At 34.6% G+C, this 24361-nt stretch overlaps 1 protein-coding gene across 9 annotated transcripts in view; it reads left to right on the top strand.

Annotated features, from left to right (window-relative positions):
- Window positions 1–24361, top strand: part of EPHA5 (EPH receptor A5) — a 400766-nt gene that overhangs the window by 191247 nt on the left and 185158 nt on the right. For 4 of the 9 annotated variants that reach the window (XM_027544620.1, XM_027544618.1, XM_027544619.1 and 1 more), the window contains exons 4-5: window positions 11987–12142; window positions 16158–16493. The exons of 3 other annotated variants lie outside the window; for them this stretch is intronic. In XM_027544620.1, the coding sequence (XP_027400421.1) occupies window positions 11987–12142; window positions 16158–16493 (492 nt within the window). The remainder of the gene's footprint in view (window positions 1–11986; window positions 12143–16157; window positions 16494–24361) is intronic. 2 more of the 9 variants (XM_027544622.1, XM_027544623.1) reach the window with 1 other exon arrangement.

Here is a 24361-nt window from a genome sequence, read left to right as displayed (position 1 = left end):
TTGTAAGAACTTAGGCACCTTGTACGTATAAAATGGAATTATTAATAGCACTTACTTCATAGTATTATTGTCCCAATTAAATTATCTGGATCTGTGTAGAGTTCCACTCACTCACTGGCACTAGTGGGCATGCGGAATATGTCAGTTTGTTTTATTACTATGGCTACTGTAACTATTCTTTCTATGTCATATAAAAGAGAGTGTTTTGTGAGATGGTGGCAGGATGGTAATCATAAAGTGACAGTGGAGAAGAATATGCTTTAAAACATAATCTAATTTGGATTAAGATTGTAATCTAAAAGTCTAAATTTCCATATTACAAAATAAAGAACTTTCTCTGTCATCATCTTGAGATCAGCCATTTAGTTATTGTCTTTAAGGCTTACTTTTTCTTCATGCTCTGGCTTCTGAAAAAAAAAAAAAAGCTAAGACCCTTTCTGGTTTTGAAATTGAGATCACTGGATAGCTAAGACATAAAAATAAACTGTGGCAGTGACTGAGAAATTCTGCAGCACTAATCATGTTAAGAAGAAAAAATATGTGTGCTAAACATAGATAAATGAAAATAGTGTAATATATAATGCTATGAAATGTTTTTCAGATTTTGCCTGCTTGAAGTTTCTAGAACTAAGGTATATTATTAAAGGACAATCTTTACCAAGTTATTTTGGGAATGCATTATTTTCCATTCTGTGAATAAAGAGCTGTGCCCCTAATGTTGACATCTGAAATTGTTTAATTTGAGACCCAGTAGGACACTTGAACACTGAAAATCAGGGGCAAATAGATGGCTGCGTTTGCCAAATTAACTGCACTAGCCAGTTGCTTTTGCTAATTCATAGACTTTCAGTTTCAAAAGTCAGCATTTCTTAGATATGGCTTGAACATTTGAAAAATGCTTGACTCAGTTGAATTCTCAGTGTATAATTTAGAAAATGTTTTGAATACTTATGTATCTTTTATACTTCCTTCATTGTATTCATTTTCATATAAACTGGCTACGGCCTAGATCCAAGCACACTTCTTCACAAATAATCAGAGCAAATTTTAAACATTTCTTTTGTTTTAATACAAATTATAATTTTCAAACACTTAAGTTAATCTCTATATCTATGCTTTCTAAAAAACTGCTTTATTAATGTTTTAGTTAAACTCAAATTGTAATCAATTTGAGGAGTAGTTCTCTGACAGGACTGAGGAGTAAGTTTTCCTTTGTTATAGTTGTTGCTTGACTTTTAAGGAGAAAATTATAGCTAATTCATTTATGCTACATATGTGGTTTATTCTTTATTTCAAAAGAGTACATACTTAATCTGTACTTTTTCATCATATCAGGGGAAATATAATTTTGTTCAGTTCAGTTCAGTCACTCAGTTGTGTCTGACTCTTTGTGACCCCATGAACTGCAGCACGCCAGGCCTCCCTGTCCATCACCAGCTCCCAGAGTTCACTCAGACTCACATCCATCGAGTCAGTGATGCCATCCAGCCATCTCATCCTCTGTCATCCCCTTCTCCTCCTGTCCCCAATCCCTCCCAGCATCAGAGACTTTTCTAATGAGTCCACTCTTTGCATAAGGTGGCCAAAGTATTGGAGTTTCAGCTTTAGCATCATTTCTTCCAAAGAAATCCCAGGGCTGATCTCCTTCAGAATGGACTGGTTAGATCTCCTTGCAGTCCAAGGGACTGTCAAGAGTGTCTCCAACACCACAGTTCAAAAGCATCAATTCTTCGGTGCTCAGCCTTCTTCACAGTCCAACTCTCACATCCATACATGACCACAGAAAAACCATAGCCTTGACTAGATGAACCTTTGTTGGCAAAGTAATGTCTCTGCTTTTGAATATGCTGTCTAGGTTGGTCATAACTTTCCTTCCAAGGAGTAAGCATCTTTTAATTTCATGATTGCAGTCACCAACTGCAGTGGTTTTGGATCCCCAAAAAATAAAGTCTGACACTGTTTCCACTGTTTGCCCATCTATTTCCCATGAAGTGATGGGATCAGATGCCATGATCTTCATTTTCTGAATGTTGAGCTTTCGGCCAACTTTTTCACTCTCCACTTTCGCTTTCATCAAAAGGCTTTTTAGTTCCTCTTCACTTTCTGCCATTACACAGGTGTTATTATTTTTTGAGTTAGTTGACTGAGATGTAATGCCCAGTGGTACAAGGCAAAGCATTCATAACGAAAAGCATTGTTTTTATCTTAGCTGTCTAGGTAAAGATCCTGGGCCAGACCTTTCATATACTTTCAAAATAAATACTGTATTGTAGTCTGTTCATTTTAACAACATAAATACTACTTTTTAACTTAAAGAAGTATTAACTTCTTTAATACTCTTTTTAATCCCTGATTAAAATCTAATATCTGATTAAAATTTTACATTAATTTTATCCAATTTTTAATTAAGTGGAAAATATATAACCAAATATCAAATATTTTGCACATTTACACTCTCATACATATCCTACCACACTGTTACTGAAGCATACTATTTGGGAGAACAAAATGATCAACATCTTATCCATTGAAATTATAGAGATACCAAAATGTCCAGTGGATTAGTAATTAAAATACAACCTTATCTATAGCAATTTTTTATTGGAGAGGAATACAGTTAATCAAAAATTCAAGGGAAATTATAATCTTTGCTTTGAAAGATACCATGGGTTCTGTTATTTTCAATAAATGTCCATCCTTATATAGACAGGTTATAAAAGTCTTTAAAGAGTTGCTGAGGTTCTATAGCTTTTATTTTAGTGGAGATTCAGTTAGTTAAATGCAAAACGGTCAGTTTGCTATTTACAGCTCTACACAGTTTAGGGGTCATGTGTCTTGCCATTTCAAACTCCCAAAGGGTTCATCGGTTTGTTACTATATCTCAAGCATGTCAATGTTGCCAAAATGGAGAGATATATTGTCATATCACTGCATAATGTCTTTTCATGAATAATCCACAGGACTCTTGGTATTTAAACTTGTGAAACTGAAATTAGTTTAGAATAACAGTTTAATCTTAGAAAACCATATCCTGGTTAAGGGATAATTGTAATTAAGTAATAATTTAATCAGCATAATTTACTTGAGGATTAAAAATATTCCATCCCAGTTTATTTAGTGTATAGATTTTATCTCTACATACTTCTTCAGTATATTTCAAATTGTAAATATTTTAATGTTGCTAGCTATTAGTTATGAAGTATATAAGTTCTAAAATTAGAAATAAAATAGGACGTGTTATTGGTACCTAATACATTTTTTACTAAATTTGAAGATACTCTGTTCTATTGTGACCTTTAGAGGAGGTGCCTTACCCTAGACTATGAGAGGAAGTTAAGGTCAGTATTAGTATTGATCACTGACCCTACATGTCATGGTACTTCTATAAATGAATAGATGAGGAAACAAATAAATCTGAAAGTAATACAATCCTAAAGAATTTCTAAAGTCACACATCTATATTTTATTTATAATGTATAACATAAAATATATTTTATAAATATATAAAATATATTATATACAATTTTATATAATTGTAATTTATAACAATATGTGTGGATACATCTTACTGAGAGACAAGTTTTTTGTTTACATACACATACAGACATACTCATAGGATGTGTATACACATACATCATGCTATAAAATTGTTCAGACTACTAGACAATCACACTCATCTTCCATACTAGTAAGGTTATGCTCAAAATCCTTCAAGCTAGATCTCAGCAGTACATGAACCAAGAACTTCGAGCTATTCAAGCTGGGTTTAGAAAAGGCAGAGGAACTAGAGATCAAATTGTCAGCATTTTCTGGATCATAGAAAGATAAAGGAAATTTCAGAAAAACATCATTTGTTGTTTCACTGACTACACAGAGCCTTTGGCTGTGTGGATTATAACAAACTGGAAAACACTGAAAGAGATGGGAATACCATACCATCTTGCCTGTCTCTTGAGAACCCTGTATGTGCGTCAAGAAGCAACAGTTAGAACCTTATATGAAACAACTGACTGGTTCAAAATTGAGAAAGGAGTATGACAAGGCTGTTTATCGTCACCCTGTTTATTTAACTTATATGCTGAGCACATCATGCAAAATGCCAAGCTGGAAGAGTTATTAACTGAAATCAAAATTGCTGGGAGAAATATCAACAACCTCAGATATATAGATGATAACTACTTTAATGGCAGAAAGTGAAGAGGAACTAAAGAGCCTCTTGTTGACAGTGAAAGAGGAGAGTGAAAAAGCTGCCTTAACTTAGTATTAAAAAAAAAACTAAGATCATGGTACTGATCTCATCACTTCATTCAAAATAGAAGGGGAAAAGGTGGAAGCAGTGACAGGTTTCCTTTCCTTGGGCTCTAACATCACTGAGGACAGTGACTGCAGCCATGAAATTAGAAGACGATTGCTTTTTGTCAGGAAAGCTATGGCAAACTTAGATAGCATATTAAAAAACAAAGACATCACTTTGCCTGGAAATGTCAGTATAGTCGAGGCTATGGTCTTTCCAGTAATCATATACGGATGTTCGAGTTGGACCGTAAAGAAGGTTGAGTGTTGAAGAAGTGATGCTATCAAACTGTGGTTCTGGAGAAGACTCTTGAGAGTCCCTTGGACTGCAAGGAGATCCAACCAGTCCATTCTGAAGGAGGTCAGCCCTGAATATTCATTGGAAGAACTGATGCTGAAGCTGAAATTCCAGTACTTTGGCTACTTGATGTGAAGTGCCAACTCACTGGAAAAGATCCTAGTGCTGAGAAATACTGAAGGCAATAAGTGAAGGGGGATATAGATGATGAGATGTTTGGATGGCATCACTGATTCAATGGACGTGAACTTGGGCAATCTCTGGGAGAGGTTAAAAGACAGGGAGGCCTGGTATACTGCAGTCCATGGAGTTGCAAAGAGTCAGAGATGACTTGGCAACTGAACAACAACACACAGAGAATGCTATTTTTAAATTGTCATTTTCAGTGTCTTTTAAAAATGTGTGCTGGGTTATGCTAGCAGTAAAGAACTCACCTGCCAATGCAGGAAACTTAGGTGATGCAGGTTCGATCCCTAGGTCAGAAAGATCCCCTGGGGAACACATAACAGCCCACTCCAGTATTCTTGCCTGGAGAATCCGAAGAACAGAGAAGCCCGAAGGGCTATGGTCCATAGGATCCCAAAGAGTTGGACAAGTCTGAATGGTTTAATGCAAAATATGTGCCAGTCAACATATAAGCAATAGCCACATGACTGAGTTATTTAATGGCATAATGGCAATGATTAGGTTTTACTTATATTAATGTGTCCAGTACTGTTTATGACACATAGGCTTGATTTATTATATATGTTGATTGAGTGACTATGTAAAGGATATATAGCAATTAATTTTATTCTTTATTTATGAATATAGATATTTCTTTGAGCTTCTATCTATATTTGGTGAGTAAATTATATACATACATACATATTTATATACTATATATAGAGAAATTTAAAGTATTTATCAACAGTGTTTTATTTTTCTCTGGTATTTTTTTCAGTATTCCAATTATTGCTTTCAGTCATTGAAAATTATTTAGAAACTTAATTCTGAATTAGGATCTTTCTCATGTTTCTCTTTGTAAGTATTCAAGAACTGTTATCTAGTTTAAAATCTTATTTTAATGTATTAGTGTTTTAACACAATACCTATTTTTTATACTGAATGTAAACTTCAAATGTAAGAATAAATCTGCTATTATTATTAAATTTTGGTGTAAATGTTATTGGAAATATTTTGAGTGGTAATTTTCTTCTAGCATGTTGTTTTATGCTGTTTTTCTTAACACATCTCTTAAATTTTGCCTGAACTGTCTTGTGGACACTTTATTTTGAAAAATCTATTTAAAAAGTAAATTTGACATAGCTTATATCCTCTGACAATTTATGTATCAAAGAACTGTGGTAAAAACCTTGTTCATAGTGATTTTCTGTCTTTCTTAATAAAGAATAATGGGATAAATCCAATATAATTTGAACTTTACTTGTATCTTAAACTCTACAGACAACAGTTTGTGCATTTTTATTCCAATTGCCTTTTATATATATTTAAATAATTTATTTTAATTCCAAATGGAGAGAATTCTAATATTATAAATTACTAAAACAATATTTTTTACATTAATTTAAATTAGTTTCCTTGGTTCCCATGCTTATTGAGTATTGACTTTGAATTGCAAAATGGATTCACTTAAGAATCCCAACTGTGACAAATCTTTAAGGCTGAAATATTTTGGAAACCTTAAAATTAATAATTGAGAATAGTTGAAAAAATCGTAGCTTATCAACTATCCATTTTTGGTAATTTTGAAGATTGAAAGAATTCCTAATCAGGCTAGGCAGCACCTGTTCACACTTTTAACAATTGACAGCCTTTATTCATTTGAATTGGAGTAGGAAATGACAACCCACTTCAGTATTCTTGCCTGGAATATCCCATGGACAGAGGAGCCTGGTGGGTTATAGTCCATGGGGTTGCAAAGAGTCAGACATGACTGAGTGCCACACGCACACACACACACACACACACTTGCAATCATTTGAATATTGATGACTTGCATCTTATGTTTAAATCTGAAAACTATATTTTAATTTATATCTATAACAGCCTTGTTTTTAAACTGGTATCTATGAGAGTCAGTATTGGTAGCTTGTGCACAACTTCTAAAATAGTTAGCGAGGTTGTAATACTATATTTTTTTACTTGCCGGAACTTAATATTTAGACAATTCTCATTAAGAAGCTTTTTTTAAGTTCCTGCCATACCATTTAGACCCTGAGAGACAAACATACTATTTATACCCATAAATACTGATGACTATGTACTCAGTACAAAGAACTATGCTTCATATGATGAAAACCAAATGAACAGTTTTCAGTCTCCAGAATGTTTATACGAGTTGGGAGCAGATGAGAAAATCTACACATAAAATTTTGTCAAAATAGTTTCTATCTTCCATAAAAGAAACGCGAAGCAAATGGTTCAAAGGTCTAAAGGATGTGTAAGAAAACATGTAATCATGGATTTAGCACAAGCATCTTAGGAAACATAGAACTTAAAATGAGCATTGAAGCATGGACAGAATAGGAACTTTAAAACTAGTTTCCATTCCTCCAGAGGACTGCTAAGATAGCCTCATGAAAATGTTAACATAGGGTGTGTTTCTTTGGTCCTGTTCCTTGTTCAACTTGAATGGACTTGCGAAGTATTTTCAAATATTTAGGTAATGTACCAGAGTTCTATGAAACAACATTGTTCCAGAAGCTTCCTTTGTTTTGAATGAATTATATCAAGTTGGAATTTAGAACAATTTTACTTCTTACCTAAATAATTTTTGTTGAATATTGTCAAGATTAAAAGGTAAAAAGTAAATTTTACTTTTTTGGACTATTATTTATTTTCTGTCTCCTGAATGTGTTGTTGCTTCAGAATATAGAGTAGAATTTTTTTTTTTTCTCACCACGACACAGATATTCCCTGCCACAGTGCTTGGCAGAAAGGGCACCCTCAAAAAGTAAATACACACAGAGTCTTCTAGATGTGTTCAGATTAAATACAAGTCTTTTATCAAGGACTACAAGCTTTTTGTACCACCTCTGTTCTCTCAATTTTTACTTCTTGTCTTTTGACCTGGAATGCTTTTCCTTCAGTATTCAAAGGCAGATAAAGAAGTTTCTCAAATTCTGGAAATTGCAAGTCAGTTAGTATTGATGGAGATAGTGAGTGTGATAGGAGATTGCATTTAAAGGGTTTCTTAAATATAGTCTGGAAACTTGTAGGCTATGCTAGCATTTTGTAGTAAAATTAATAGGAGTTTCCCAAAAGAGGATATGGTCAAATGCTGTGGAGAAGTATTGCATCCAGAAAGTTACATTCTTAACAAAGGAAGTGGCCATGTTGTGGAGTGTGTCAACATGTGACTTAGAATGAGGAACTTGTGATGCATGTGTTGAAAAATGATTTAAGAAGTTATGTTCCGCATGGAAGCCAAACTGTTTGGTACTTAATTGCTATGGGGAGAAATGAAGTCAAGCAAGATTGACTGTGTTGTGCTATGTGTTTTGTTTTTGCTTCACTTTGTTTCCATTGAAGAGTTCTGGAAATTGTATCAGGCTCCAGATAATGACAAAGGGAGGCAGGGAGGAGAAAGGGAGAGCCCAAAAGAAAGAGAGAGAGGGCAGTTGAGAGTACCTCTGATTTTGTAAAAGGGATAGTAGACACTTGGAAGATGACTCTAAGAGAGAGTATGGATGGGGCTCCAATTCAAATGAGGATTTTTTTTTTTTTGCTAAGAGCAAAGACACGTGTTAGTTGCGCACTCATGCCCAACTCTTTGCGACCCCATGGACTGTAGCCTTTCAGGCTCCTCTGTCCACGGATTCTCTAGGCAAGAATATCGAAGTGGGTAGCCATCCCCTTCTCAAGAGGATCTTCCCGACGCAGGGATAGAACCAGGTATCCAGCATTGTAGATAGATTCTTTACCATTTTAGCCACCAGGCAAGCTCCCAAGAGCAAAGATACATTTACCTTTTAATAGGAAGAAAGATCCAAGTGCATATAGATTTGGAGATTTGGTGGTAGAAAAGTAAGAAATTTCCTCTCTAATGACTTCTAGTTTCTCAGCACACATGCATGTACCATGAGATTCACAAAGGAATAGAGCTTATAAGGAGTTAGAAGAAAAAAGAACAGCTCCAAAATACTCATGCTGATCCTGAGGACTGATGCTAACTAAAGAAATAACACCAAGATTGAAGGCAGGAGGAGAAGGGGACGACAGAGGGTGAGATGACTGGATGACATCATTGACTCAATAAATGTGAGTTTGGGCAATGTCCAGGACATAATGAAGGACAGGGAAGCCTGGCATGCTACAGTCCATGGAGTTGCAAAGATTTGGAGATGACTAAGCGATTGAACAACAAGAAGTTTGTGTAGCAACATTGCATGCCCAACTTGGATTTACAGCCATGATTTGATAATGGATAATTGATGATTTTTTGATATTTTTTCTTGGAATACATTGAACCCTACAATTTTCCTCTCTATACTTCTATTTGGATTTCTTTAGCCACCTCAAATTAAATAATACTTTAAACATAATAACTATCTCCCCAAACACATTTCATATCTAGTGTTCTCTGTCTGAGAAAATGGCACCAGTATTGCCTGTGAAGTTCAAGCCAAACATCTTAGAGTCATTGTTAGGATTTTTCACTCGTACATCTGATCTATTAAATGTATCATGAGATCTTGCTGATTTTCCCTCATATTCATCTCCTGAATTTACCTACTCTTATCTGTCACCACTCTTGTGGTGATAAGAGTGATTGGAACCACTCTTATCTGTTTCCAGAACAATGCAACAGAAACAAAAGGGGCAAATGCCTCCATCCATGCTCCTTGTCAATCCATTGCCCATGCTAGACAGAAATGATCTCTTACACACTACTTTGATCTTACTATTAACATTTCCCTGATTACAACACTGTAATGACCTGTTACTACCCATTAACTAAAAGTTCCAAATATTAGAAACCATAATGTGTTTCTGACCTCGTATCCTCTTCCCTAACATCATCTCTGCCTCTTTGTTGCCACTATCTCCCTGATCAACTTTTTAGTGTTTTCCATCTCCCTACTTGTTCTCCTCTCCTTTGAAAATACTTTGCCCTCTAAGGCACTACAGTACTCCTCCTCAAATTGGATAATTTTCCTAATCTTTTACATATCAGTGGAGACAGCTTCCTGAAGGAAATGTTCTTTGACATTCCAGTCTAAATTAGGTGTCCATATTCACTTCCCTGCTCTGTCTCCTTCCTGCATAATTATATTTATAGTTACACATGCAGTGGCTTTAATACTCATAAAGGCAGGGCCACATCTATCTTTTTCACCTTGTAACCCAGTCCTAAGCAAAATTTCTGGCTCACCACCTGCTGAAAGCATTTTGTTCAACTTCTCTACTGAAGAGAAGGATACAATTTTCTACTTTTTACTTACATCTATATAATTTCCTATTTCCTAACTTCCCATGGTGGATTGAAAAGCAGTGTTATATATGATATTATATAAAGTTTTTAAATTAAAAGGAATTCATTAAAAAGAAATGACTTTTGTTTCATGAATGATAAATGAGCTCCAAATATGCAGAATGTGTGGATTGACAGTTCATGTCTTTGAAAGAAAATTATGTTTGAAGTGAGAATGGTTTTACTGAAAAGGATAAAAGAAGAAAAATTGGATAACTTAGCTAAGAATGGTACTGGCTGCTACAGCAATCCTATTATAAGAAAAATAATATTTTAAATCTTCTCCTAATCATTTAACTACAAGAATGTCCCTAATACTATCAAAAAGCTCTTCTTATCTTTCAAATACCTTCACATTCACTCTGAATTTATAAGAGCATTAGGTTTTACTATCGCTATAATTAGATCTACTGAAAAATACCTTCTCATTTTTGTCAATTCCTGATTATTCATGGTGATGGCAGAAAGCCTTCGCATGGATTACTAAAACCCCAGATCATTTATAGCACATGAAAATTAGCCCTAGTTCATTATGTCTATCAGAATTTCCATGGAAATACAAATTTACCTTTAAGCTTTAGCAAATGTTCATTGATGCTTGAATAAACTCTCTTGAGTATATATAGTGGATTTTCAGAATAGGAAAAAAACACATAAATAGTTGATTAGCTTTAAGTTAACTAAGCTCCAAAAAGGTAATCAAACCATCAGTTTTATGGTCTTCACATGGTTCATAGTGGACAATTGGAATATTGAAGTTTGGCTTTACTACCCATTGAGAAGAAAGAGAAAGATAAAAGCTTAGGGAATACAGAATAAGGGAACTTAGCTTGTTAATATTTACTTACCTGACCACTAACTTAACAAAAATATCAGAGATTCTCTTCATGTGATTCTGAGTATTTCAGTTACATTTTTCTTGCCATGTCATTCACTCAGGTGTGCCTTACATAACAATATGTGAATACTTTATGTGGTAAAACACTGCGATAAGTATTGTAAATGCAAAATTGAATAAGGCACATTTTTCTCCTTTGTAGAGCATTATAATTTTTGTGGTATAAACATGACTGATACCGGAATAGATGAATGTTGGATCAGTAAAGATCTCAATGAAAATTTCTAAAATGGAGTAAAATGTGGGAAAAACAAAAACAAAAACCCTGAAGTCTGAATCCTCTTGATATTAGTATGATATAAATTAATAATGTGAATGATATACTAGCTCAATCATGCATTCTCTCCATTCTAACAGAATTTTGTGAAGGTTTTAGCATTCCCTGATGGCTAAGTCTGTAAAGAATCCACCTGTAGTGCAGGAAACACAGGAGATGTGAATTCAGTTCCTGGGTCGGGAAGATCCCCTGGAGGAGGAAATGGCAATGCACTGCAGTGTTCTTGCCTGAAAAATCCCGTGGACAGCGGAGCCTGGTGGACTGCAATCCAAAGGGTCCCAAAGAGTTGGATACGACTGAGTGACCAAGCACACAGTTAATTTACTTATTAATTCAACAACAAAACTTTGAGAAACTATTGTGTACCATGCTGTTCTCTGAGTATAGTGGAAATTTTGTGGTTTTTTTTCCAACATAAGTTGTTCTAATAATAGCATTAATGAAAGTTATATTCAAAGCACTTTGTTTTAAATACATATGACCATCTTTATATTTCTTGTAACATAAGAATCATTATAAATATATTCCAATCATGTTTGATTTAAATACTTTAAATAAATATTTGATTATCTGGATGAATAGCCTGTTATTTATGATTCAGAAACTTATGAAAAAATTTTGAAATTAATGAAAGGATGGTGTTACATGAGATCTGTGTATACTAGTCAAAATAATGACATTATTCACAAAGCAAACACTGCATCTGTTCCAGGGAAAAGCTTAGTCTCTTATTTCTTTTGACAGTGTGCAGACCTGGGTTCTTCAAAGCCTCACCTCACAGCCAGAGCTGCAGCAAATGTCCACCTCACAGTTACACCCATGAGGAAGCTTCAACCTCTTGTGTCTGTGAAAAGGATTATTTCAGGAGGGAGTCTGATCCACCCACAATGGCATGCACAAGTAAGGAAAACCCATGGATCTTTGGTGATGCTAACCTTCACCAGTTTGAAGAAATAGCATGATGGAGCCTGTTACATTCTATTACCGTTTCCGCCAAAACAGGCATAATGTTTAATTTGCCAATATAGGATTTCACCAGAATCCAATCTTCTTGAGTAAACATTAAGAAATCCGAGTCTCTTCTATTATTTACAGTGGGAAGAATCCGTTTTCCCTTATTTCAAGTTCAACATCTGGGCCACAAATACAATTTTTCTTTTTCTTTTTTTTTTTTTTTTTACTTTATGATTTATTTGAGTGCTCGTGGTAGCCAAACATGACTTTGACAAATCCATTCACCTGTTCCTGGTAAATCGTTTTTACTTTTCTTCCTCTTCTTCCAAGCCAAATTTCTGATCACAAAAATATCCAGTACATGGTACTTCTATCTTCTTGTTGTAACCTGCCCCACTAAGCTGCAAAGACCAATGAGAAGGTCATTTATAAGACAGGAAACACTACACGAACATGGAGTGCTGCGGGTTGGCAAGTCAAATTTAAGAGTCAAATATAAAACCAGTTGTCAACTAGGATTTTCAAGTGGTTGTGTTTTTTTAGCAGTGAGTGTCCTTAACTATTATTAAGTATATGGTCAAATAATCTTAGAACAGATGAATAATAAACATTTTATTCCAACATTTGCAGTGGGTACTTCCATATCTATCAGTGTTTTGGTGTTTATGTTTTTCTAATGTGCCACATATTTCTGAGAAGGAAACAAATTTACATGTTAGTTTGCTTGATGACAGTACTTCTTTAGTTTTTCTATCTTCGTCTCTATAGCAAATCAAACAAAAACAAATGAAAGGGAAGAATAGTGAATCCCAACTCCCCTTACCATTCATTTTCCGTGATGTCCCATTTTGTACTCTTTTAGATCTCTGTAGGTTGTAGTTGCCTTCAAAGATGAAGACAATTTTTTTTGAAATTTAGTACTCTCTGGTATCATAGATAAAGACATATGATTTCTTTATTTAAATAATCACAATTGAAGTTTTATCTGAATTTCAGTGCCTGAATTTAATAATGTCAGTGAAATGTATATTCATTGTTTCTCAAATCATTGATATTAACTTAATAGTGTTAAAGATCATTCTTTATCACATTCTGATACTTTTATGGGTTAGATTGTTACTAACTATAACAATTCCTCTTCACATAAGTAAATGACATTATTGTATACCTGTCTTAAGAGGATACATTTGAATTGAGGAGATATAAAGTGTGATTGAATGTGATGTATCTTGGTTGCAGTGGAAATTGCTTCAATTATTCAAAGGAAAATAGAGCCCAAACAGGGAGATATTTGCTAGACTGTACTTTGGTGAATTAGAGAAAATCATATCTTGACTTATTTCAATTTCATCAGTTTTATAGGTATTCTTTTCTTTAAGTAGTCCAACCACGATCCGTCTCTTTCTCAGCATGAATATGAGCCTCCCATTCTGTAAAATTACTAGGTTTGGGAATGGGTGAGACCCCATGCTCTGGTGTCAAGGACTGCTTAGCTCTCGTTTAGGACCTGAGGTTTATATTTTCTCTGTATCCATGTGTGTGCATTTCTAATACTGTGTCTCAGAGGAACACTCATTTGTATGCATTTCTCAAAAAAGACAGGAAGTCCTGTAGAAGATCTTTCTAATACATAGTCTGTGAGTGTGTGTGTTCTGTTCTTAGTTGCATTCACAATACCACAAATACCACCTATGATGATACCCTTGAACAGATGAGATCACTTGATTTATGTCTGTTTGGCTCTTTGGAATTAAATTTATGGTTTCAACTTCTTTTAATATTTTTTTTGGTACCCTGGAAAACCAAATGCTACACACCTAGAGGAAAAGAAAAAACAAAATTCAGATTCTAATGAATCTGTTCAAATTGAGGGTGCCTCTCACAGCTCTACTTGGGTTCATACATCACGTCTATTAGCAGGACGGTGGGATTTCATTACGTTATTTTTTGGTGCATGTCAGTCTGAGTCTTCACTGATTACCTCTTCTTTAGGGCCTCCCTTGAATATATGAGTTTCATTTTAACTTTGAGAGGCATATGTGCCCCCCACTCACATGCTGAGGGGCTATTGGTAGCAGAGTCAGAAGAAGAGTTAGACCATGATACAGTTTTACAGATTTAGAGGAAAGATGGAAACTGTGGGTATAGTTAAGTTGTCAGGAAAAAAAACTCAGAATTTTGATATCTTCTGAAGTAGACCTATTCCAAGTATACTTTACCTTTTTCTCACAAAAGAATCTGTAACATTTTGATCTCAAATTACATTTTTGCCATAATTTTCCACTATTAGATAAGTTAAAGGCAATAGTAAAAAGAGTTGTATTTCCATCTTAAGTATTTGTTTCAACTGAAAAGTGACTTTTATATTGGAGTGTGTGAGATTATATGGGAAAATTCACAGGATTCAACCACAACTATAGCAAAGGTAGAGATTTTTTAATCAAAACTGGCAATTTTTACATTATGGAGTTCTTTAAGTGATATTTTATGAATACTAGGTAACTTTCTTATTGCTTTTAATTTTTTTTTAATTTTATTTTATTTTTAAACTTTACATAATTGTATTAGTTTTGCCTTTTAAATTTAGTCCTCAGCAGTCATGGTTTAATAAATGTTAAGTAGAAATTAATATTTACTTCTATGTTTAGAACAGACAGCACATATTAAGATAACTAAGCTATGTCATCCTGACTAGGTTAATTTATGCCTATGAACCATTTATAGTCCATTTTATTCCCTATTGGGAAATCTTTGCTAAGTAATTCTGAAACAAATCTAAATGTGTTTTCTCTTCAAGAACATCTGATCATATAATATTAACAGTGGACTGAAGCTGTAAGTCTGAGTATCTAAAAATCTATTCTAGAGTCAGACAATATACAGTTAATTCTTTTATAGACACTTTTTTTAGAGCATTTTTAGGTTCAGAACAAAATTGAGAGGATGATATAGAGATTTCCCCATATATCTCTCATCTGCACGCATTCATAGCTTGTCTCATTATCAGCACCCCCCACCAGAGTAATGCATTGGTTACAGTTGGTAGGTAACCAATTTTAGTTCTCTTTAGTCTGCTATTATTTCAGAAATACAGTATTATATACATGGATAGCAGTTGGTATTTATATATAAATTTAATATGCTTAATTTTCAAGGTCTGAACACATTCATTCTTCTTCTTAATTGTGTTTTGGAGAATTATTTTTAAAATAAGTTTTAGATTTTCAGTTAAGTAAAATGCACAGTTTTGCCGAACCACAATGTTAAAACCATATCAAAGTAAGCAAAATTTTATCACAGTTTGTAATGTTGATCAACTACTTAAATTCTTGTGGTTTTTTTTTTTTTTTTGTCATATGAAGGAGGTTCCAAATTCTGTTGGTGGCTTATCAGTAGATATGCAACTTCCTTTGAGATAAACTAAGGCTGTTTTTGTTTGTCCTTTTTAATTTCTGTAGTATTTGTAGTCAAGAGCCACACTAATAAATCCTCTTTCTACCTGTACTCATTGCTTAGTAAATCCTTCATGTTTAATTCCTAGCTTTCAGGGAACAAATATCATTGAGGACTTAATCACGTCAATCCCCAAGGAGAATTTTTCCTTGGACTTGCCAAGAACCTGCCACTATTTGAATACATAATTTTATCTACATTTTTTGCATGCATAGTTTTATTCCATAATTCTTTATGTATACACTAAGCAAAACATAATCTTTAACTGAACTTGTTACATTGCCAAGATAAGTCATTTCTGTAGTATTTAAACCCCACTATTGTCCCTACAAAACTGTAACAAGATTTTTCAAAGATTATTACAAATTGATAATTCTTGCATTCTGCCCTGCTTAAAACAATGATTGCAAAGCTATTTTTTTCCATTCAGACCAGAAATTTGTGTAGTAAGCAATGCCTAATTTTATCATCTCAAAATTTGTTTTTTTCACTTTACTTTGCAAACCAGGACCCCCCTCAGCTCCTCGGAATGCCATCTCAAATGTTAATGAAACTAGTGTCTTTCTGGAATGGATTCCTCCTGCTGACACTGGTGGAAGGAAAGATGTGTCATATTATATTGCATGCAAGAAGTGCAACTCCCATGCAGGTGTGTGTGACGAGTGTGGCGGTCATGTCAGGTACCTCCCCCAGCAAATCGGCCTGAAAAACACCTCTGTCATGGTGGTGGATCTGCTCGCTCACACAAACTATACCTTTGAGATTGAGGCAGTGAATGGAGTGTCCGACTTGAGTCCAGGAGCCCGGCAGTATGTGTCTGTAAATGTAACCACAAATCAAGCAGGTAAGTGTGATGTCCAACCAAATCATGTACCTTAGGACAAGCTCTGTCAGTTATCTCCCCAGCTCAGGGCTAAGTTGCCTGAGATGTGAAAAAGAACTTCCCATTATCCAGAGGGTTAGGACTTAGAGTAGAATGAATACACCTTGAGACTTTTTTTTTTAAGTTCTAGGCAAATAAAAGCTAAAGTTTTGTAGTAGACACATCCACGGACAGAAAATAAGATAGATTTTAGTTGAATTTTTTCATTAAAAAATATATTTATGGCTCAAATCCATTTGTGAAAAAAATTTTGTCTCATAATTTTGAACAGTGCAATTATTATAGCTCAGATCTATATTTTTGTTGTTTTATTCACTTCAGGTTTTTTCTTTAGTTCATTAAGTTAGCATGTAATTAGGCAGGTTTATTAGTTTGGCACCACATCTGAATTTTATTCACATATTAAATAGGGTTTTCTTATTATTTCTATTATTATTACAAATGTATAAAACAACTTTTCTTTGATAAATCCATTTATCAAAATTATAATAACTGTGAGCTGTTGTACAACAACCATACATATGAAAATGTATCTATATTCCATATGAAGAACTTGGAAATATTAAGGAGTAATTATTAAGGAGTAGGGAAAATAGTGCTGCTTGAATGATTAATTCCCCTAAAATTTCCCCTCAAGTACTTAATTTTAAGTAAATCAATATAGAGAATTCTTGTCTAGTAAACTAAAAATCAAGCTATGGCTGAATTAATAACTTGTCCTATTATGTGGCAAGAACCATTCAAAGCCTATGAGTAGCTTATAACTGGTTTTTGTCAATAACAGGTGCCTGTGTAGGAAGGGGCTTTAAATGTAATGCTCCTTCTATTCCTTGGCCTCAGCTCTCAGTTCATGGGAATAAACGGGTTACCTCTTAAGTACCGCAGGTGGACGTTGCTGCTCCTTCTATTCCTTGGCCTCAGCTCTCAGTTCATGGGAGTAAACTGGTTACCTAAGTACCGCAGGTGGACGTTGCTTGGTGAGGACGTCCTTGCCAGTAGAGCTCACAGTGTGATAGGATGTGTTTGACTGAATTAGGTCAGACTTAATTCCTGTAATGTTAGTATAAGTTTGTAGGTAGTGGAATGATCTGATTGACAAGAAAATATTGTTTGTAATCAAGTTTGGGTCAAAATAATTTGGATTATTGGATGTGTCAGGTAAATGAAGTGGTTATCTCTTGAGAATAAGAAAAACATGTGTCATTGGGTTCATAGTTGTTTTTGACTGATAAAACTGAGAGAAACATTCAAAAGTAACCCAGAGGATACAAAGATATTTGAATTATTCACTAAGCATCATTCTAAGCACTCATGTTCTCATCTATGTTGAATGTATCCACAGCATGTTTTTTATTCCATGACAAAAAAAAAAAATAATTGTACACTTATATGCCACTTTCCTCCGTGAATTTTTTATATCTTACTCCATTTTGCCCCTAACCTAAGGTTGAACTAATAAAAGTGCTAAGAAGAGGTAGACAAAATTAGAGAAAATTAGGTTTTCCTTCGGTATAGACTCAGCTTTGGGCATACTAGTATACATTAATTTTTCATCACAGTATCTAGATGCCACAAGTGCTCTGTGAATGTGAACTGTCTTCTCACATCAGAAAAATATTGGGATTAAACTATTGCTTTCAGCCTTCATATGCAATATCTTTTAAGCTTACTTGGTTCTACATGTGAATCTTCCATTAACATACTGAAAGCATATTGAACAATCATTAAGAATTGTAGTTCCCTGATAGCACATTATTTAAGCTTGCATAACCTTCTTTGAATGATGTTTCTCTGATGAACTAGATAACTGTTTTTTAAATGAAATTATTAATAAATATTTGCTCCAGGTATTTTTACTTACTGGCCTTTTAGGACTGCACAGTATGTTTTTTGAACTACAAATACTTTAAATGTCAAGAAAGAAAAATTTCTATCTGACTATTCAAGGAATGGCTATCACCTAAAACAAACATTTGTATTCAGAGCAGAAACTTTATTGACTTTTGATTTGCTGTTTTTCCCCCAAGTTTTCAGAGCATACGTACTGTAAAATCCTTACAAACCTACCAAAAAATAAAAACAAGATGGAGATTTTCTCAGGGTCTGACATTTCAGACCAACTAAATATCAATTTCACAAAAATTATTGACTTCAAGTAACTCTTAGAAATAATGCCACGGTGCTGGACATTTATCAAGTACCAACATTATAGAAAGTGGGCTACAGTCGTTGGTTTTAATGTCTGAATATTTTCTCAGCCTTAAATTACAGAAAGTTATCTATACCATATGTGGTTTTTATACAAAACTTCTTTTAACAGATTTCAACTTTAGTTTCAATCTCTATGGAGTGTTTATTGAGAAATGCATTTGTTTCTTAATTTATTTGTTTCAAATTTATAATTTGTTCTGTCATTTTCTGATTGATTTATATTAGTGACATCAATGTGATATATGAACAACCCAGATTCAAAATTATGTTCAACACGTACAAGAAAAAAATTAGTAATTTTTTCAAGATAAGAATCTTACATTAATCTAGAAATTTAAATTGATTAGGTAACCCTGGCTCATCAGTCTATAAAAAGAAATAATGATTTTATGCTGAGGATAGTGATTAAATGATTAATTTATGGATGTTTACACAGCATTTAAGACATTTTTCCAGCTATTAAATCATTATGGAGTCTAGCATTTTGCTTTTGTGAGAAGTTGTCTGAATTCAAATGATACTTTTTTGCATGTAAATTAATAGTCAAGTTAAAAGATGAAGTTTTAAGGAAAGCTAAATACTACAATTAGTTGGAATTTATGGGATGGGCCTTGTAGAATTCGACAAATAGTACTGAGATTGACAAAAAATTGCAAAGTTGTGGGAATTATCACAGTCAAAACATACAAACACATATGAAGTGGGAAAATTGAGGGTGGGAAAAGTAATTTACAAAAAGGTAAAGGAAAATTGTGTGTGAGAAGGGTAAATGATAGGAAAAAATTTGAATACATAAATTATATAAAGAACCTTAGCAGTTGAATTGCAAAGTGGATAAAATCATGGATAATACAAACCATGCTTTATTAAGCTCAAACTTAGAAAAAATAAATTCCATGGAGCTCCTTAAGTTTTCTAGTGATTTGGAAAAATTGATGTATAAAAATTTTTTTTACAGAAAATGCATTTAGATTATTTACATGACAACACTTCTATTGTTCATTCCTATTGTATTATCATTTATTTTGTCTTACTAGTTTAGGTCATCAAAAATATAACTGCTAGATAGATGGATAAGTAGATGGAGAGTGATATGTCAACATAGTATGAAAATTAAATATCCCATTGAAAACAGTTATGTTAAATGTTTCACTATCAGCTCACAAAAGAGTGTGCATTTATCATATTCCTCTATAAACTTATTTTTTAGGGTTTTACTTTAAAATAATTTTGCACTGGGCATACTTTATCAAGAACACTCTTTTAATATCATGACACTCTTTTAATATATACAAATGTATATTTTATCCCCAGAAACAAAAAGCTCATCCCAACTAAAAAACCAAAAGTGTTCATACTTTAATAAGCCAAGGTACAGAATCCTAATTCTGAACTAAAATAGATCAAATTTTAATTGTTTTGAATTAGTCTTAGACTCTGACTTTTTCATCAGAGGGCTAGATTAACATGATATGAGTTACAAAGTGTAACAGACATTTTGGAGGGAATGTCCCAACCTGTCCCAGACTATCAGAAATATCACTAAGAAAGGTGATTCCTTTATGTTGAAAGGTTTTATTTCTTGATTCTTCCAAAGGTATCCAGGGGCATGATAATTCCATTTCATCAGGTACTTTCAGTTTGATGCAGTTTACAAACTTGTGCAGAATGATGTCTTACAGGCTGTGGCCATGCCCAGGGTTGAAACTAAATTATGCCATAGAGTTGGAAATTTAAGAGAATGCTGATGGTAAAAGCACACAAGTGTTCCTGAGAAGAGGGAGACAAACATTTTTTGTTGATCTCTGTTTACTGAGATGTTGAAAAAGAAGTTCATTGTCACTTGCTCGATCATTACTATGATAATTCTGAGGGTCTTTTTTGACTTTCTTCTGTGGAGAGAGCTTACTGGCTATCTTTGTAATCAGTTCAGTTCAGTTCAGTTCAGATGCTCATCCTGTCCGACTCTTTGCGACCCCTTGAACTGCAGCACGCCAGGCCTCCCTGTCCATCACCAACTCCCAGAGTTCACTCAAACTCATGTCCATTGAGTCAGTGATGCGATCCAACCATCTCATCCTCTGTCGTCGCCTTCTCCTCCTGCCAGCATCACAGTCTTTCCAATGAGTCAAATCTTTGCATGAGGTGGCCAAAGTACTGGAGTTTCAGCTTTAGCATCATTCCTTCCAAAGAACACCCAGGATTGATCTCCTTTAGGATGGACTGGTTGGATCTCCTTGCAGTCCAAGGGACTCTCAAGAGTCTTCTCCAACACAAGCATCAATTCTTCGGCGCTCAGCTTTCTTCACAGTCAAACTCTCAAGTCCATACATGACTACTGGAAAAACTGTAGCCTTGTCTAGACGGACCTTTGTTGGCAAAGTAATGTCTCAGCTTTTGAATATGCTATCTAGGTTGGTCATAACTTTGCTTCCAAGGAGTAAGTGTCTTTTAATTTCATGGCTGCAATCACCATCTGCCGTGATTTTGGAGCCCCAAAAAATAAAGTCTGACACTGTTTCCACTGTTTCCTCATCTATTTCCCATGAAGTGATGGGACCAGATGCCATGATCTTAGTTTTCTGAATGTTGAGCTTTAAGCCAAGTTTTGCATTTTCCTCTTTCACTTTCATCAGGAGCTTTTTAGTTCCTCTTCACTTTCTGCCATAAGGGTGGTGTCATCTGCATACCTGAGGTTATTGATATTTCTCCCGGCAATCTTGATTCCAGCTTGTGCTTCTTCCAGCCCAGCATTTCTCATGATGTGCTCCACATATAAGTTAAATAATCAGTGTGACAATATACAGCCTTGACATACTCCTTTTCCTATTTGTAACCAGTCTGTTGTTTCATGTCCAGTTCTAACTGTTGCTTCCTGACCTGCATATAGGTTTCTCAAGAGGTAGGTCAGGTGCTCTGGTATGCCCATCTCTTTCAGAATTTTCCACAGTTTATTGATCCACACAGTCAAAGGCTTTGGCATAGTCAATAAAGGAGAAATAGATGTTTTTCTGGAACTCTCTTGCTTTTTCCATGATCCAGTGGATGTTGGCAATTTGATCTCTGGTTCCTCTGCCTTTTGTAAAACCAGCTTGAATATCTGGAAGTTCACGGTTCACGTATTGCTGAAGCCTGGCTTGGAGAATTTTGAACATTACTTTACTAGCGTGTGAGATGAGTTCAGTTGTTTGTCTTCTATATAGACTAAACGAGGTAATTTACATTTGCATGTAGGTAATACTAATTTTTTACTCTAATGTATTTTGAACGGTGGCATTAACTGCTGTATTCCCCACAGATCCACTAGGTGTGTGTGTTTACTCTTTTGGTAGGAGGAAGAATAAAAAGAGGAAGCTCTATGATTTAGTTGAGTTTGGTCATTACTGTAGTTTCACAGCTTTTATTTCATGGGGCTCAGAAACAAGGAGATTTTCTTATAGTTGAAGAGGAAATCTTCCAAGTATACACTTATGACTGGTGAAATAAAGAATTGAATGGAGGCATCAATGTGTCAGTTGTAATGTGGGCTCAGGACAAAATCTCATTCATCACATTACCATCATAGCCTCCACTCAGATCATGGTTTCTTAGGAATATTTTGGGTCCACAGAGATTAGTGTTAGCTCTATAATCTGTTAAATGTATATTCTATATCCTAGTTTCTAAATCTAAATTTAGATCTTGAAATCTAAAATTTACAATCCGGGCGGTAACCCCCTGCCCCGCACCCCCACCCCCCAACTTATCTAGAAATGGCCAGAGATTTCTCTCAGATAAGCTGAAAAGGAAATGTGCAATATTAATATATGTTACTTGCACAGTCCTCCGTATGGACAATCAATTTTCTCTTCATTTAATAGGGTAAATGAAGTTACTCAGGTCTGGGTGTTGGTGAGACACCATGACTAACTAGGTCACTAAATTTTCATTTGTATTTCTTAGACCTTGATATCATTAGTGGTATAGATGAGAGGGTCCATTATTTCAGTCGCTTAGTGCCTTGGTGCTAGACTTTTTACCATTCACATTTTCGCCTATTATGAAATCCATGTCCACTTTCTTTTTAGTGGTAAAATGCTACCACTTGGTCTCTGCCATATCTGATCCCTAAGAAATTAAGAAATCATTTCACTGCATCTTCAACCTCTGTGTTCTCAAGAAAAGAGAAATTTTAGAGATTTTGGTTATAAAAGTGGCACTGTTCTCATCAATTTATTTCTTATAATTATGGTGAAGAACATGTCTTCTGAGTCCTTTCTGAAGTTGTAATTAGTGGATAGTTTCATAAGTCTTGGCAAATAAATCAATTTCAGTGTTCCTATTTTAGTTGGTCATTTAATTCCTTCTTCATTAAAACAAGGAATTCCTAGTATCTGAACTATAAAAACATAGTTCACCTTTCAAATCCAGATCATGGTCAACTAATTGAACAAGCATTTAGCATTTGTGCTAGCTAGCTACCTAGAGAAGCACATTGGATCTCTAATCATGTATATATACCAGCTTGAATTAAATTGTTTCTCACTCTTCTGTAAGGAACATATAAAATCCATTTTCACACACATATTCCATATGCTTCTGCGGATTTAAGTTATAAAGTTTTGTGAGACATATTCAGGAAGTTTTTTTGTCCACAGCATTGACTGCATAATTGGCTCCCAAGAGGATGTTGGGATCTTGAGTTCAGATGGAGTAAATAAGTTTGAGCAAGAAGACAAATACTTCCTTCTATCGCTTAATGATCCTAGATAAGGTATTGAAGACATCAAGGAGTAGCTTCCTCAGCCAGGTGTGGAAGAACTTAATGGTACCAAGAGAGACTCAGTAAGTTTTGGAAGCTGAGAATATTTTCAGTCATATATTTTCTCCCCCATATCCACATTCCAGTGCTCAGGATTTCATGTTTTCCAATCAGTGGCTTCATTTTCTCATAAGGTAAGGCAATAAATCCATAATTTTAGCAGTTCAGGAATTCTGTGGTCTAAGACTTGGTTTTTGATGCACAGTTCTGTCATCCTAAGAGGACATGAGATATTTACAGCATGAAGACTCTGATCATCTCAATATGAATTGAACAGAGAAATTTAAACTTTGAGAAACTAATTTTATTTCTTTAAATTCTGCAGTGCAACCAGACTCATCCTGTCCCACCTATATTTCTTATTTTTCTCATGCTTTTATAGTACTGAGTGAAACTGAAAGTCGCTCAGTCGCATCCAACTCTTTGCAACCCTATAGACTATAGCCCACAAGGCTCCTCTATCCATGGAATTCTCCAGGCAAAATACTGGCGTGGATTGCCATAACCTTCTCTAGGGGACTTTTCTGACCCAGGGATGTTCCCAGGTCTTCCTTGTTACAGGCAGATTCTTTACCTACTAAGCCACGATGGGCAAGAGTACTAAAGCAGATGAAATTTGGTCACCAAAAACATCTTCAAGAATCCCTTTATTTGCAGTGACCAGAGGTGGTAAGATATAGCCACTACATGTCTGCTGTTGTTAGATTAAAACTAGCAACATCCTTTAAAAACTACATAGGTTCTTGCTACACTGAAATTTAACCAGTCGAGGAAACCAGAATTGAAAGAGACACATGTACTCCAATGTTCATCGCAG

This window comes from Bos indicus x Bos taurus, chromosome 6, assembly GCF_003369695.1.
Source record: "Bos indicus x Bos taurus breed Angus x Brahman F1 hybrid chromosome 6, Bos_hybrid_MaternalHap_v2.0, whole genome shotgun sequence".
Taxonomy (NCBI): domain Eukaryota; kingdom Metazoa; phylum Chordata; class Mammalia; order Artiodactyla; family Bovidae; genus Bos; species Bos indicus x Bos taurus.
Note: the sequence above shows the minus strand (reverse complement) of the source record. Positions and strands in the feature narration are given on the sequence as shown.